Genomic DNA, 17,334 nt, shown 5'->3' on the forward strand with positions numbered 1-17,334 from the left:
TCCCTGTGTTACACAAAATATACATGAAAAACACACAACTTTCCAACGTTGTCCAGTTTCTGTTCTGACTCCTTCTGCATTATTCATATGATGCATTTTTTTCCCACAATGTGAAATATAATCGTAGTCAGACTTACACATCATTAACACATGTATTGGCTTTGAAAAAACTACTTCAGGTTTTTAAAATACTCCCTTTTTTTTTGCATCTGATGGTCTGGAGATACAATACACCTGATTCTCACAGTATAGTATAAACACTGTTGTTAAATTTTAGCTGTGTGCCTGCCTGGTGATAATTGAAGTTGTTGTTTGACAGTGTTTGGACAGATGGCAGCATCTCGCGCTGCCTTGTAATCAGCCGCAACTCACGACCTGACTGAATTAAACAGCACATAATTGTCAGGCAGTGAAATAGTTCACATTTTCTAAATTGGTTTCTGGAAAGAAGAGGCTGCATTCAGTGTCACAGATTTCACCTTACTACCAAATAATCATAGTGATGATGCTGTTTTGAAAAATCTTTTATTATTTCTTTCCTCAGTGTGCAGACGTGCAGAGAGAGAGAGATGAGTTTAATACAACGTTTTAATGGACAACAGGCGAGGAAATGGCGATAAGCAAAGGCACTGTCTAATCCAATTTTCCCTTCTCTATTTGTACACACCTAAAATCATTTTCAGTTTTTCACACGCTCCATCTGTCAGTATCGGCTCTTCACAATCACAACAAAGCTGCACTCGGTATGAATCTAAAAATCTTTATTGGCTCGCTGCCTGTCATGTGACTAGCCTGCCAATTCACACATCTCAGCCCTGGCCCGTGCGTCCCAGCAGCACCTCTGCGGCGAGGGATCAATTAGTCAGATCTGGCGTCTTCAATCAAACCCCTCCACAATAGCTGGTGTGTGTGACATAACTGTGGCAGACAGCGGATTAGAGCCCCGGCCGCCGCGTGGAGGGAAACACCAACACGGCCACGGCTCGTTTAACACACCGCGAAAGCAATTCACGTAGAGACAGACAAGGGTCACTGAGTCAGGGGCAGCGTGTACACAACCAATTTATTTCCATCCAATGAAGAACATATGCATCGGGCTGGATGGAAACCAACTGTGATTGAGCGGATCTCACCTGCTCCCCTTTTATAGATGCATGCTAATTCATTGTGTTTCATCTGGGTCAGAAATGAGCCAGTGGGGTAATCAAGACTGCTGTTTTTTGTATTTAGGAACTAATACAGAGACATTTTTATGGTTTTATTAAACAAACTAATGAGAATACCCAACCAAGCAGCACATTTGGCATTTGGGATTGAACACTGACAGTTTTTTTTTTATATTTTAATTTTGTCTTTCTCGCTTCATCTTCACAGCCTCACACTTAAGTGGCAGCAGAGCGAGTGAGCGGCTGCGGTGTCAGACTCCAAATGAGAAGATTAAAAGACAAGCAGCATACTACAGTTCAGTGCTACAGCTGTTTACTGAAAACATATTCTAGAAATGATTTTATAGGATAAATACCCACATGTGCGACTGGTGATGAAACAAAAAGAAAACACTATTGTTGTCAGTCCTGCCCCCTGCTCTTAACCTCCATGTGAAATTACAGGTTGGTGTTGTGTCACTTCAAAACAGCAGGAGGTCGACACAGCTCCTTAATATAAACCAGCCCATTCAGATGTGAGGCACTAGTAAATTACAGGCTGCATTGCAAAGTGTTTGTGGGAATAAAACGCCTCCTGCAAGAAAAGAAGCGGTAGATTTGGATGACTGAAGTGTATACTGTATTTCCTGCTCTTGTATCTCACCCTCTTGTTTTCTTTATGTCCAGTGCGCTGTTGTCTCACCAGGTAACAAACTGCAGTGAGACGTGCTGAGGGCGACTGCTGTTCTGCGGCTCCTAAAGGGTAATGAAGGATAGCATTCATTAAAACTCAGATCCAGCCCCCATCTGGTGGTGTGAATAGGGAGTCCTCTGAGGGGCGGGGTGGAAGGGGGGGAGGTAGAGCCCTCCCTCGGCACGTGCCTAAGCCGATCCAGCCTGGCCCCTGTCTGGCCTTGGGTGACGGATCACAGAGGCAGGAGGGCCCCTCTGAACACCTGTGTCCCACTCCAGAGGATGCTGATGATCAGCAGCCGGCGATACCGGGCACGCACCGAGGCACAGGCAGCGTAATTCAATTTGGTTTGTGTCGCAGCGACGCCGTGAGGAAGAGATGGCTTTAATGTGTGTAATGTTTTTACAGAGTATTATCAAGTGTGTGGGCGCAGCCTGCGAAGATGGAGATGGAAGATCTACGCGTCGTCCTTGTGGCCCGACATCCCATTAAAAAAAAACTGCACAGTCAGACGAGCTGGTGAGGTGCTGAGGCTGCAGAGACACTTCTGTATTTTGGGACAAGAGGAGAGGGAGGACAGCAGGCGACTACATGTGGGTACAACTAAAAACAACAAAAACTAGAACTGGGACGATCACTGTTGATGAATCCTTGAAGAAAAAACACGATTCTTGCTGCTTTTCTTCATTTTAACATTTAAATCAATTATCTTAAATCGTTAACAAAACAAGACACTTGATGACATCACCTTGGCTCCAGGATGTTACATAGCCCAAACAATTAATTGATTATTTGGTAGAACAATGCATTCTTATTGATCATGGAAGTAATTAGATGCAGCCCAGAAAGAAAGATTACTGTACGCTTTATATATTATATAGTCATAAAAATGTCAGTTTACATTCGCATGGTGGCAAAAAAGGCATGTGGATCAAATATTTTTTTCTTATCATCTGTTTATTCTATTAGGATTTAATCTGCCTGGGGCTGACTCTGAGAGTATCGCGTGAAATCTTATCAGCCTCTCATCCTTTGTCTGTATGTGATACTACACGAGCGTGCTGTAGAGAGGAGGCTATGAAGCTGTCAACATAATGTGATATGGGGGAGGGGAGCTGGAAGGACCTGTGATAGATTACCTCACGCGCAACCTTAGGAAAACCAGCTCAGTGGAGGAAAAACAGTCGAGGATTTAGCAAAATCTCCTTCGTCTGATGATCGGGGAAGATACAATTCTCACTCTGGAGATGGCAGGTTTGAAAATGTTACTGTGGGTGGAATGAAAACTAAGTTTGGTGCCAATAAATTTTCCAGCACAGATAAAAACTAATGGCAGCACATATTTCTTGTTGCTGTTTGGAGCCAAGAAAGATGGAAATGTTTTTCAGTGGACGTCATTTGCATTTCACAAAAAGGAAGAGTTTTTTTTTCCCCTGTGTTTATACTGAGCATAATAAGCATAAACTCATTGCAAATACATGAGATTTCTGAGAGATTCAGAGTAAAATATCTGATTCAGTGGGTGGACAGCAGAGACATATAACATGTCATTTCATGTGAGATAAACTGATTAGAGGCAGCAAGCTCTCCATTAATAAAGCAATTAGCGAAGCAGGGAGAGGGAGGTGAGTGTAAATTTGATTGCCCTGAGGTAGCGTAATGTCACGCTGGAGGGTGTCATAAAAGAGTAATTACTTGAGATTTTGGGTTGTAATTACTGGACGTTTGGGCGTGTGAGGGAGTTGATTTCTGGGTCGTGAGCGAGAGGGTGTTCTGGCGGAGGGAGGAGAGAGTGATGTGTACAGTCTGGGCTGCAGAGGAGAAGGGAGAGAAGGAACCGGGAGGATAATTGCATGCAGGGCAGAGTCCCGGGGGAGGAGTGCAACCCCGTCATCAAACACTCATTCTGGCTGTGCCTCATCCCATTACAGTCCCCCAGGAGCCACACTGCACCTGCCCCACAGACTGACAACTACTCAGTCCTCCTTCACTCACGCCCACGATTACACAACCGGAAAAAAAACAAAAACCCCAAAACAAGCACCAACAATATCACAATGACTAAGCCTCCATAGGGAAAAAAATATGAAGGAGGGGGCCTAGAGATAACTGACAGGTTCAGGGAGGATGTCCACCTATGAACCAAATGTTGACATCAGATTTGGTCCAGATTAATGTGCATCTTAACAGGCGTGTCACCGGTGCAACAGCCATGACCACTCTGGCTGGTTAGGCGTGAGAAAACATGTTCCACGTGGCCGCTGACACCGTTGTGTTTTCTGTCAAATTAACATGTGCAGCGAGCGAGGAGAGCAGGCAGCAGGAGATCGTTAATGGTTTCAACCTCTCAGCCGGGCAGATAATCGGAGGAGAGGCTGAGATTTATTGTAATCGCTGCCACTGCTGCTGCTGCTGCTGGAAGTGTTTCAGACATGGAGCTGCTTCCTGTGATGGGAGCGTCAGTCAAGACAGTACAAGACCACTGTAGACCTGACACCACTCCTCCTCCTGCTGCTGCTGCTGCTGCTGCTGCTGCCCCCACGTGTTTCATACCTGTCAATCAACTCCTCTCAGGTGAGATGGAAGTTCATTTGCAAAAGGCTGCAGAGTTTTTGCTTTTGTTTTATATGCATATAACCACCCTGCACAGTCAGAGGCAGCTGATCAGACTGATGATGACGGACTCGCACATTAGAAAATTGACGTTCTTTGTCTGTTTCCCACCTGCAGAGGCGAGGAGATACAGGAGGATTTAGGGTGTTTGATGTATGCAGAGTCTCACACACCATCGAGCCCTTCACCGTTGCAGAGAGGAGCGCCATGTTTTCCTGAATTATTCACCAGCTCAGTGATGGACTGCACTTTGTCATGTGCTGGACACACTGCAGAGCAGCAGAGAGGCACCACAGGAAGTAAGATCACATTTCTTGGTCACTCTCCACCCCTCTGACTTCTCACATTTAACTGTGGACACACTACAACTAGTGGGCTCTAACTAATGAGTGTTATCAGTACTGATGAATCCCAATGGTTTGTATAAAATATCTATTAAATGATGATAATCTCCAAAAGCTCAAACTGCAGTGTCTGAGTCAAACTGCTTGTTATGTCCAACAATGAGTCAGTGGCCTAAAATGTGGTTTACTATCACTTGTGATTCAGCCTCTGAAATAATCACATTTGTATTTTTAACAACTTAGTCTAAATAAAATGTTGCTGATAAATTTACAATTGACTGATCAATTATTCAACAAATCATTGTATCTCTGGTACAAACTGAGCAGTACCTTCTGCATGTATGAGATCTAGATCAATATATAAAATATGCATATCTATATTTCTATAATGCTTAATATTTCATTGTGCAGTTGTTTTCATATTGCAGTGTATATACTACACAACACTACACTATTCCTTTGTTTGTTTCATGCAATAAAAAAAAAACATTGACCCTTTGCGTTCATTGATAATGGTTATTGATAATATTGATAACAATGCAGGTATTTGATTAACGTGTAAATTTGCTGCACTCAGTCGGCTGAGATTTGATTTCTTATGTGTAAAAACTCTATGATCATTGTTGCTTCAAGCAAGAATGGAAAACAAATAACTAAAAAAATACAGTGATGACCATGAAGATGGCCTCGACCTCCTTGTCATCAACATTAATTCTAAATTTAAACTTTCACCAGGAGCAGCTTTGTTTTAAAACTGCAGTGCTCTGTAGATTTAAACAGTATTGATTTGTCCCTTGATTGGATTTAATGCAGGAGCTGGGTCAGTAATTGAACGTGTTGCACATAACACTGCTGACCTGAGATGTGTAAAAAAAGAAAAAAGAAAAAAGGGGAGGACACACAGGAAAAACAGCGTGTGTCGCACATATAATACAGCATATTACACACCTTACTTTCTCACAGTGTGTTTCTTTTTAGTGTTGAGCCTCTGATACTTTCTTTCCCCTGCTGAAGTCAGAGAGGTGTGAGATGCTGCTGGGAGATTTAATGGGCTCGTCACATTTTGTCTGCACCTACATGGCACCTCAGCAGCCGATTTTACGCTGCATATTAAAGTCAGGACTCTTTTCGAAGATGGTTTGTAGGGATGTAAGCTCCTGTAATAGCATTAACATCCCTGTTCCTCCTCCTTTTTAGCAATTACCATGCTGCGGTGTCCAATACTCTCCCCTGGACTCCAGAGACCACCGTCATTGATTCACTAATGAGAAACATGGGAAGGAGAGGAGAGGCGCGACACTGATTGGAGAAGGTGTGTAACTGGTCAGGTAGTCTGCGCCCAGTCTCTGGGGACGCCTAAACCTCCCATTGAACGGCTGGAGAAAACATTTCCTCTTGCAGCAGCTCAGTAAATCCCATCAATACACAACTACGACTAAGAATGACAAAAACATGACTTTTGGTTGTTTTTCTTTTTTATAAAATGATATGAGTATTTTTTTTATAACACCTTTTTGACATCAACATACCTCTTCATTAAACACAATATTAGAAGCCATAAAATCACATTTATCTGTTTTACATAAATTTCAGGCACAAAGCCGTAATAGCATCTTTTGGTCATCTTAAACATTCTTAAATATTCATATATTTTAAACATCCTTGCAGATTCCATACAGCAAACAAAGAAAAGTGTTCAAAGAGCAAATAAAGTCAGGTGGAAGAGCCATCTATTAATTCATGTGGTCCACTCAAACGTGACAATATCAAAGTGTCAATAAAGTACGTTTTGGTGACGATGAGAACAACCAAGAAACACCAAGAGAGCACAAAACCTGGTTGTTCATATACAGTATTGCATTCCCCGCTGTCAAAATGCAACAACATGTCCTGCATCATGAGCACTAAAGCTGGATTCTCCAGACACTAGTAATTTAGTAAAACACACACCTTAGTGTTGATCATCACATGACTCCAAAACAATTACAGTTAGATACAGCAAGCCAGTGTTACGTTACAAAACAGAATGTGATGGGTGGCGGCTGGTACACAGAATTTATTGCAGGGCACACCAAACATCAATAAACAATGTCTTCTGAGCAATCGCCTTCAAAACTCTTTTTGATTTGTCTCACGTCACGGCCAGAACCTGATTATTAAAGTTCATTTTATTAGTCATAATGGCAGAAGACACTTATCTAAGAACAAAGCAGGAGGCTGAATGGGGACTATCGGTGACTGTGAGGCGGCTGCATCTGTAACATTGATCTGAGCAAATTCATGCAACAAACACACACTAAAACTTCTACAGTTCAACTTCACTCACGCTATTTTTGTCTTATAGTGTATTATAGGCCTCGCTCGAGAAGAAGAAGACCTTTTTTGCAAGCAGACATCTCCCTGAAAAGGTACTGTCCATGAAAAATATGGCCTTTTATAGTAATGTTCACACAGATCAACGACCCAAAATCCACAATAGTCTCACAGAAACAGTATACAGGTATATACAGTACATAAAACACATTTGAGAAACAGAATAGATCCTTGTTTTTAGAATACTTATAGTTTCAGTGCAATCAGAGTGGTGTTTCAGAGAAAGATCCTATATGATGGTCAACTGCAGTGTCATCTGGCTCATGTTGTTCAAGTAGATTGATGAGGTTTGGGTGTCTAAGAAGTACAACATAGGCCTGCAGTTTTCTTTGCGACCGCTATCTGTATAGTGAAGCTCTACAGTAGGTACATGTGGTGGGAGACATGTGAGAATCTAATATGGATTGTTCTGCATTGCCATTAGCTATTTCTTTACATTGGCTTTTTGAAACTAGTAATACACGGAATGGGTTTAAATATCTAATATAATGTTTTTTTGTGCAATCTGTGATGGGAAGTCTCTTTCTGGAAGCAGACTCACCACAGCTGTCTGTCTGGTTTTAAGAGTAGCCGCGCTCAGCGTACATCTTTCCCGCCGGCTCCTGTACATACTCCTCAGTCTTATCCCAGTCCTGCACCCAGCCTCCGTTGAGCTGTGCCGTGGCCCCGTAGCTCTTGGCCGGACCGCCCATGGCGCCGTAGCTCTGGGTGATGTCGCCCGTCTCCTCGGCCAGCTCGTCCTCATCGATGAAGCCGCACTTCTCTTCGCTGGTCTCTTCTGGGTCGGCCCATGGCTGCTTCTCCCCGGACGCAAAGATCCCATAAAACACCACACCCCCATAGTGCACGAGGGAGGCAATGAGGAAGACGTACTGCCACTCTTCACGGGTCTAAGGACAGAGGAGGGTGAGGTCAGACATGAGAAACAACATTTTCTGATAAAGCTTGAAGGTTGCTGTTGTTTTTTTTCTTACATAAATGATGATGATTTGTGTTTGAGTCAGAGCAATTGGAAACATCTGGATTAAAATCTAAAGACAGGTCCCTATCAATCAGATCTGATCAAACCACACCTACAATAGACTTGATGAAGCAGACTAAACTTTTAGGATTAATATTGATTCCTGACAATATTATTTCTTGCTAAACTCTCTTTTGATTATTGCACATTTAATACCTGATATTTAGCATTAATGAGCATACTTGAACTCTAAACCCTGATTTCAGGGACTATAAAATGCTATCTCAGCCTGACTCTGCACTAATATTCACACCACTGCATGAATAGAAATGACTCACCTTGTTCTTTGTCATTGCTCCCACTATTAGAGGGCAGACCATTCCTGACAGGGTACCCACTCCGTTGGATATGCCCATGAGGATGCTGGCATAGCGAGGAGCGATGTCCAAGTGGTTGACATTGAAACCTAGAGCAAACAGAGTGAATAATCAGGGTTTGGTGTTCATTTAAACAGAGGCAGGGCAGAGTTTGAGTTTGAATACAGTGATATAAGACTCACCTGATATTGCAAATCCACTAAATCCCACAGCCAGAACTAGGAAAGAGATGGCCACCCCCTTACTGTGAGAATAACCAACCACTAATAAGAGAGTGGCCTCCATCCCAAACCCTGAAAACAGCAGGAGAACAAGTTAGCTGACTCACTGATGATAGATATTTATAGATTATCATGATAACAAAGACCCGATTGTTAAAGCCTCACCTCCGCAGTTCATGATTTTCCGGACCGTAGTGGTGGACATGATGTTGTGGGTCCGCAGGTAATCCGCTAACTGTCCTCCTAAGGGCACGATGATGGTCATGACCAAGTGAGGGAGAGCCGACACGATTCCAACCTGAGGAACGATCAGACGCTTGTCACAACAAGTGGCCTCTCCGTCTCAGGACAAATCTTTGTCTGCAATTCTACCTCTGACTCCACTGTCACATGAGAGCAATATTTCACCTGCAGTAATCACAGCGCAGCCACAGGCTCATCCTGAGGCTGAATCAAGCTGCCAAAGCAGCTTGATTCATGCTTCGAACTCTCACAGCAGGGCAAACGCTGTGGCATTCGTAAGATTGTCTGGACCCTGTCGTTAGGAGGACACGTGCACTCACCAGAGTAACCTAACCCAACCAGACTTTCTACAGCGATTCATTGTAAAATTACACATCATCTCCAAAGATTGTTGTTTTATGAAAAACAACAATCTTTGTCATTAATAATAATAATAATAATATAATATGTTGATATAATCCCATTCATCTGAAACCGATTTTTCAGTAATTTCATAAATTTAAGCAGACATTTCATTTGAACTGTAGTTCTTCATTTCATTTTAGATGGGACCATATTCTGTATAATTCAGATGTGTCTCTCTGCACTAGGCTTTGCAGGCTGTCAAATGTTCATCAATCAATATCATGTTAGGTTCAATGTCACAACTGAGAACAACAGAAGGGTCCATGGTTCACCAGCTCTAAACTGATGGTTTGCACACACTTGAGCCTAAGTGGCTTTACATTGTTAACGACTGAGCTCACACTCTTAACCACTTTTTGCTCTTAACAATGAACTAAAACAACCGTGGATTTGTTGAAACATTGCTGATGGTGTGATCCACAATAACCAACCCTGTCTCTGTTTAGAACTGGTGGCTAGAGGAGGATGGGCTGGATTATGTCGTACAAAGAAGACAAGACCAGGAACCAGGCTCACATCCACAGTTTTCATCGCAATCTGTCCCTACCCTGAAGACCTGACCATGACCACACAAAACTTCAATAATGCAGCATCTGCACAGGTGACAACACATCCTCAATATCTCAAGAGAAAACTTTGATCTGTTTTTTCCAATATACAGTTGCAGTTTAGCTACATATAAATATAATTTCTTGGTGACTTTGCATTCACACCTGTAACAAAGCAAGAAGACACACAAGAAGAATTACGATGGCCATAATTGTGCTGCACTGGTTTGTTCTGGGAGGTTTCCTACCACTCAAACCCACATAAACTTATCGTTGTAGGTTTATCCTAATACACTGTTGCCCATAAAGTTGGAATAATTTTGTTTTCAGACATATTCCTCTCTTTATTCCTGTTTATACACATCAGTAACCACCTTTGACCAGGTGCAATGATTAGATACTGAGTCCCATTTACCAGTTTTGAGAAGATAAACACTTTATCTATCAAGAATAAATCACATTGTCAAAATCATTTCATGAGGAGAAGTAAAAAAATAAAAATGAAAATAAAAATGTTATTCCAACTTTATGGCCAACAGTGTATTTGTCTGCAACAAACTAAATAATACTTTTGTAAAGATCTAGAATTAAAACATACAAATATACATGAATGACTTTACACTAAAACTGTAAAATTTACACTGAATGTTTCAACAATATTGTTATACAGTACTTGTTTTTCAGAATATCAAGAACCCTATAAATAGCAATCTGCTCTGTCATAATTTAATTAAAAATACCTGGGAAATTCTCAGTTCATTATCACATGCGTTCAAAGATATTTTTGGGGGCTCACCCCAGGAATTATCAGTGGTTTATTTACCTTGCTGATTTCAAAGCCAAACACCTCTTCAAAGTACGCAGGCTGGCTGATGAGGAGCAGATAAAAAGTCCAGCTCCTGCAGAAGTTGGCCACGATGATTGCATAGACAGGCATGGAGGAGAAAAACTTCCTCCAGGGGGTCTTGAATTTCTGTTCAAAACAAACAGGTGATCAGCTGGACGTGCAGTAATTGGCGTTGTTGTGTCACAGATAACATGATGCAGACGGAAAACTCACGTCCATGGCGCCCATCAGCTGGGCGCTTTCGCCGATGCTCTCCTCGATGTAACGCCGCTCCTCGTCGGTGATGGTCGGGTGCTCCGCTGGGCTCTCATAGGACGTTAAGACCCAGAACAGGTACCAAACAATCCCAAAGGATCCTGAACACACCATTAGAGCAACGCAGTCAAGAATCAAACATGTCAGGCTGATTGAATCTCATTTAAAATAATAGTGGATACATTTTTATTTATTTTTTTTTTTTTTTACAAATAAACCTTATAAGGTTTTGTTGTCCAATCAAGGTGTTTATCAGAATCAGAACTGTTTTATTGCCAAGAGCAGTAAAGGTCAGTTTACAGCACGAGCAACTTGTCTTGGTGTCAGGTGCAAACATAAAAGTACCAAAAATAGAATAGAATAAGAAAATAAAATAAAATAGAATGAATTAAAATATTCTAGTACAAAAGATACGCATATATACAAAAAGGAAATATGCATACCGTATACGATAAATACACATACTATATAAAAGAATAGAATAAAGATATATACAAATACTACTAAAATGACTTATGAAGAGGACACTCACCGTACACATAGAAGACAGAGGACCATCCTGTGTACTGGACCAGGATCCCAGCCAGAGGCATGGCTATCACTGCTCCAGCATAGGACCCTGAACAAGACACAATATCATGACCAGGCAGAATACGATCCTGGCTGCTGACTCAGCGTCGCAGCGTGTTCACTACACATTTACACACATTTTAGGAGAAATATTTTGTCATTGGAAACCGTCATTTCTGTGTGTGCAAGTATGTTATGATAAAATCTCTGTATCACTTATGAGCCGCTCTGACATTTCCACAGAAACACAACTATACAGTATATATGTGTGTGTGTGACTTTGTACCACAGAAAGAGATGGTAGCCAGACGACTCCTCTCCAGCGGCGGAGCCCATTTACTCCAGATCCCATGGCAGGCTGGGTAAGTCACTCCCTGTGTGATGACAAATGAAATCACAGTCACTCTCTGATCTGATCAGATTATCTGAATAACACATAACTTCAACATATTTTTCCTCGATTCATGTCTGATAATTGTCATATAACTGCACAAGTCATTTTATTTTCTAAATTCATCAATGAAATCCATATCAATTTTCTCACTTTTAGTCAATAGCAATTTATATAATGTGAAGCTATTCCACTTGGTTGACGTAGTCTGTCCTTATTTGCCAAAGACGCACAAGACAAATTGTAGTTAATAACAAACAAACTGATATGCATCGGGCCTGACCTTTCTAATAGAGACTAATGGGTTAGGTGTGAGTCGGTGCAAATTCACTTCATGGAAGGAGAAAAGAAAACTGAATTGCTCCCATTAAATCTTCATTACACACTAAGTGGCATACAATCAACTATTGATAGACACAAATTGCTGGGGCTTGCAGTGGGAGACACCCTGAAATGCTAATGTTTAATTTGCAGTAATAAGTTGACGCTTGCTGAGCACCGGCGACTCTCTCCACTTCTGATGGTCATGAGCTGCTATTGAAAAGACAGTACGCAGCTAAAGAAACTAACAAAAGAGGATGACCTTCAGTCCCATAATAGCATCTCTCTCTGAAATCGTGTCTTTTGTTTTGAGCTGTGGTAGCTGCCTGTATCAAGTGGGTTTTATACCTTTTGTTCCATTTGTTTCTATGCGAACATGATGCTGTTTCGGTCAGGTAAACCAATATTCAAAGTCCCTGCTATTCAGGGTTTCATGTTGTTTGCTGTTTGCAGACTAATCTGGTAATTGTGTGCAGTATAATATAATAGGCTCCTTTTTTTCCCAGAGCAAATTCAAGTAGAAAGCCGAGATGTTCAGTATAGACAGAAGGGTTTCTGTAAAACGTGGTTAAATATTGAATGTCCGGACAATTTCATTAGGTCTTGAGTTCAGCTCGAGGCTTGATAATGAGGCATCATTTTTGAGTCTTTTAAAAGGTCAAGATCTGATGGGCAAACAATGCAACAGTACCTCCACCAACCCTTGTAATATCCTCACAAAGATGACGCATCCATAGTGCGTCCGGGCAGCGGAGGGAATGAACATGTTCAGGGTGGATGTCAGCACGATGGCAGCCCCAAAAACTCTGGGTAAACAGTGTGTTGGGATTATTTGTCAAAATGTTATCGAAACAAAATCATTGCATAAAATTGCAGCAATATGTATCAGTTTCAAATATGTCATAGATATTTAAACATTACAGAGCATTACAGTACATTTTATAATTCTTTACTACACGGTGGAAATAATAAACACTGAGGAGGAGGATAAAGCACTGCTAATTGGATGCCACACACACACACACACACAACAGGCAGTTATTCAGTTTCCAGGGGAGTGAAGACAGGAGGTGTTTGCAGCAGAAGGCGTCAGTGGGCTCAGCTGACTTGGCATGATGAAGCTCTTCATCTTGCATCTTATTTAGGCTCCATTTCCCTTGGTAGAGAGATGCTCTCTACCAACCCTACACTGTTAATGTACACAGACTGTGACCTCATCCTACTGTAGCCTGTCTCCTCTCCTCCTGCAGTGTCTCATGCTTTTCTAAATTGGACTTTTCTTGTAATCGTTTTTTTTTTCTTCCCCTCATTCTCTCTAATAGTAGCTGACTAATCAGTTGCTGGTGAGCTGCTCTAGTGCTACATGCAGTCTGTGCTGGTGAAATCATACTACAATCATTACTCAGAGGCACATTGCACACGGGGCTTTGGCTGGTGTGGTTGCCATGCCTCTGAATATAAAGGATTAGACGTGGTCGTCCCGTGGGAGCTCATTAACATGAGGAGGCACGCCTGGCGGGCATCAGCCAAATCCCCACTTTATCTGCCGGGAGGTCACACTCCTTTCTTCATCCATGTGACCGGCCAGCGCAAATATTAGGCTACACCCACATTTCCATTTTTTTTTTTTTTTTTAGATTTCAACAGGGACACCTCCGCCACAGGGGGAACAAATATTTAGAAACCATTTCCTCATCTCACCCCTCCTGCTGTATTTATTCCTCGTTTATTTTCTGGAAAAAATGAAAGAAAAAGAGAAAAAAGAAGTATTTTTTTGCACCTGTTTGCAGCCAGTCTTGAGGAGATGTACCCTCCTGGAATCTGAGTAACGATGTAGCCCCAGAAGAAGGAGCCATGGATCATCCCTACAGTCTCTGGGTCCCAGTTGAATTTCGCTTTCTTTCAGTCACAGAAAAAAAATAGAAAATGGAAAAAATAAGGACACATTTAATTCCTTTTTGGGGCCAAAAAAAAGAAGAAGTGTAAAATAGTATATGTGCATGAAGCCTCTTTTCCAAATGTGAAATACAATTTAATTTGATATGTTAATATTAAGGGGATCGGTCAAGAAAAAAAACAACAACAACCAATTTTCAGGAGAATTATGAATGAAAATTACAAATAAAACATCTCACACTTAGGCTATTTCTAAACTTCAGTTATAGACTGGGGCTGTGCAGGTTTTCAATCTAAGGGGCTCTGGCCCTCATCTCCTATCAAACGTGAGGGGGCGGGGTTTACAAGCACCTCTAAGACGATGATCTTGCCGTTTTGATGGATCGTGTGGTTATTGACCATGCTGACGATGGCCACACCCAAGTTACACCGGATACCGAAGGAGATGCAGAAGCCGAGACCGCTCAGCATGGCGATCATGTATCTGCGCGGGGCCCCGAAGCATGTGCAGTCACACAGCGGCGGCTTCCGCTCCTGGTCCTCCCGGGGTCTCCCATCCTCCGTCAGCTCGATGGCTTCACCTGTTTGCTGCTTCTTCTCAAGCTTCCTGCACCACAAGCCGATCAGACGCTCGTTACTACATATTTTTGCATGCTCCTTTTTTTTCTTTTCTTTTCTTTTTTAAAGGTTTATTATAGTTTCTGAATAGAAACATGCAGGCAGGTTTAAAAAGAGGAGGCACCAAGTGGAAACTATACAGCTAATGATGGATCTCGTTGATTTTCTGCAAAACAGCACCAGGAATAAATCTATTTCTAAATGTATTCACACATTACATCCTTAAGGCGATTTGCAGCTTCATCATAGAAACACGAGGTCCCATCTTTACATGCAGGCCTTAAATCTATACCTTCGTTTTTGCTCTTTTCCTTTGGCACAGGCCCTTTAAAGCCTGCACCGTTTTATTTCATTTCATTCATTCTCTCTCTCTCTCTCTCCACTTCTCTGTGTCTGGATAAGAAAACGCTGGTTGGCAAACGAAGGGAAAATGACCTTGATACCGCATTGCAGCAACATCAGCATCACCGTTGTTTGTAGTTAATTTTGCTTCTTTCAAAAAAGAAAAAGAAGAAACTGTTTCACTCTCATCAGTGAGGTGTTGGTATTTTTGATCTGGCTCACACTCGGGGTTTCTTCATTTTCAAATAATGATAATAATAACTGTGATTCATTTAAAAGCCTAACATTGAAATGTGAAGGCCTCACCATCAGGCCTGCTACAGCTCAAATCAAACCCACAGATTTTTCTTTTCTTCTTCCTCCAGTCACAGCTTTGAGTCACGTTCCTGTGCTGCACCTCACAATCAAGTTCAACAGCTGAGAGGCATTTTACCACCAAAAAAAATCAACCAAAAAACTCATCATAACCTAAAATATGTGTAGCTATGGAAAATGCTTCGTGTTTTCAGATTTTCTGCTTTAATATTAAACAAAACTAATCGTCTTCATTCACACATCTAATATGAATTAAAGCAATTCAATTTTATATTCATATTAAACACAGTCCCTCTGCAGCCAACCTCCCCCCTGCTGTGATTTTAAAACCAGGTTGTGTTTGCTTTGCAGTCAGTCATCAGGCATCATTTAGACACTATAAAAAATATAGGGAGTCTATTGCTATGAAGTCCATCGATCTTGAATTAATACAGATGGATACATAAGGTAATAGATATCCTCCGACCTTGTGTCACGACTCGCTCTGTTTCATTAATTATTAAAAAACACCCACAGCTGCTGGTGGAGGGGATCGTCCTCCAGGGAAATATCTGATCCTTAAATATTCGGGCCACACGACTCCGCTTCCAGCATCCTGTCCGCGATCCAGCTCAGAAAGACCAGATTCCCCCTTGTGATTTCATTTTAATTCAGGAATGAGCACATTTGAAAGCACATTTTTTCAGGCCTATACTGTGCGATGTTATCTGGATATTTTTCTGTTTCATTTCTGACACATCCCACTCTGTGGTTAAAAGACATAAATGCTGATTTCTTCTTACCTGTACAGACCCCCGAGGGCCTTTCCTGCGAGTTGTTTTATCCCCTCTTTAGAGGTAGGGAGAGGTTTCTCCTTGCCTGGCTCCATATCCATATATTATTTTTTTTCTTTTAATTAAAATAAAAATCTACAATACTATAACAAATGGAAGTGCAGTATTAATGCGCATATTGTTGCGATATTAATCCAGATATAATGCGTGTCTTTCTTTTTAACAGACAAAAGTATCGATGTCCTAAAAAAGATGAGCCAGAAAAATGGAGAAAGGCGCTCAGTCTGAGAGAGCTGCTTCCACAGTCACAAAACAGCAGTCAAATAAGTCCGCTTCTGCCTTGCGCAATGTTAATCCATGCAGTGCCATCTTAAGATCCAGCCAGCGATAGCAAACAGACAAACTGAGGGTTAAAAAAAATAGAAATAAAAAAAATAAAAGTGGATTCAATCGTTCAGATTGTGACAGGAGTCGAGGTCGGAGACGTGGAGAAGCCTTCAGCCGGTGCAGGTTAGCGGAGCTCCGGGCTCTTTATCTGAGGTGAGGATCTCCGTGGCGGTGAGGCTGCAGCCGGAGGAGGCTTCAGCACCGCGGACAGCGCACAGCTCGTCTACCTGTCAGCAGCTCCTCCCTCCTCTCCCTCCCCTCTCTCCTCTCCTCTCCTTCTCCTCTCATTCAATTACCGATCAAAAAGCCAGTTAACGGCGACGACTGTCTACAGCCTGACCCCTCTCCTTCACTCTCATCGAGCCCAGTTGAAAATTATTTTAAGGATGAGCTCCGACCGTCCATAAATCACTTGCTGCAGCGGGCACAAAGCAATGAACCCCCCACCCTACACCACCCAACCCCACCCCTCCACATCCGGTTACTTCTGGGTAATAGACATTTACAACATCTGGAACACATGAAATAAAATTTTAAAAAAGTAGGCTACATAAAATAGGCTACAGCTTTATTTTTTGCTTAATTTAACAAGTTGTGATTTCAGACATTCAAAAGGAAGTCAGAGTTGCTGCTGTGAAGTGGATGCGCAGTCAGCCACGCAGAGGCAGTGTTGTGAAGGAAGTTGAGATCAAACC

At 41.9% G+C, this 17,334-nt stretch overlaps 1 protein-coding gene across 1 annotated transcript; it reads right to left on the reverse strand.

The window, feature by feature from the left end:
• Positions 1-6,253: 6,253 nt before the first annotated feature.
• On the reverse strand, positions 6,254-17,078 carry slc17a6a (solute carrier family 17 member 6a). Its single transcript, XM_085778897.1, has 12 exons — positions 16,262-17,078; positions 14,556-14,811; positions 14,089-14,207; positions 13,000-13,114; positions 11,883-11,970; positions 11,559-11,645; positions 10,985-11,127; positions 10,748-10,897; positions 8,894-9,026; positions 8,690-8,800; positions 8,469-8,596; positions 6,254-8,059 (listed from the first exon to the last, which is right to left on the reverse strand). The coding sequence occupies exons 1-12, from the start codon at positions 16,351-16,353 to the stop codon at positions 7,730-7,732; spliced, it is 1,752 nt and encodes a 583-aa protein (XP_085635023.1). The 5' UTR covers positions 16,354-17,078; the 3' UTR covers positions 6,254-7,729.
• Positions 17,079-17,334: the final 256 nt, after the last annotated feature.

The sequence above is a fragment of the Trachurus japonicus genome, chromosome 6, assembly GCF_045865225.1.
Source record: "Trachurus japonicus isolate A0001 chromosome 6, Traja_1.0".
Lineage (NCBI taxonomy): Eukaryota > Metazoa > Chordata > Actinopteri > Carangiformes > Carangidae > Trachurus > Trachurus japonicus.

What these genes read in the sequence shown, in the direction of transcription:
- slc17a6a (XM_085778897.1), bottom strand. Translation starts at nt 16,353, where the DNA reads ATGGATATGGAGCCAGGCAAGGAGAAACCTCTCCCTACCTCTAAAGAG. An exon ending in TCAAGACTGGCTGCAAACAG is followed by an intron (nt 13,115 to 14,088) that starts GTGCAAAAAAAT and finishes CTGTTTACCCAG; the next exon opens with AGTTTTTGGGGCTGCCATCG. An exon ending in CTCTGTCTTCTATGTGTACG is followed by an intron (nt 11,128 to 11,558) that starts GTGAGTGTCCTC and finishes TGGTGTGTTCAG; the next exon opens with GATCCTTTGGGATTGTTTGG.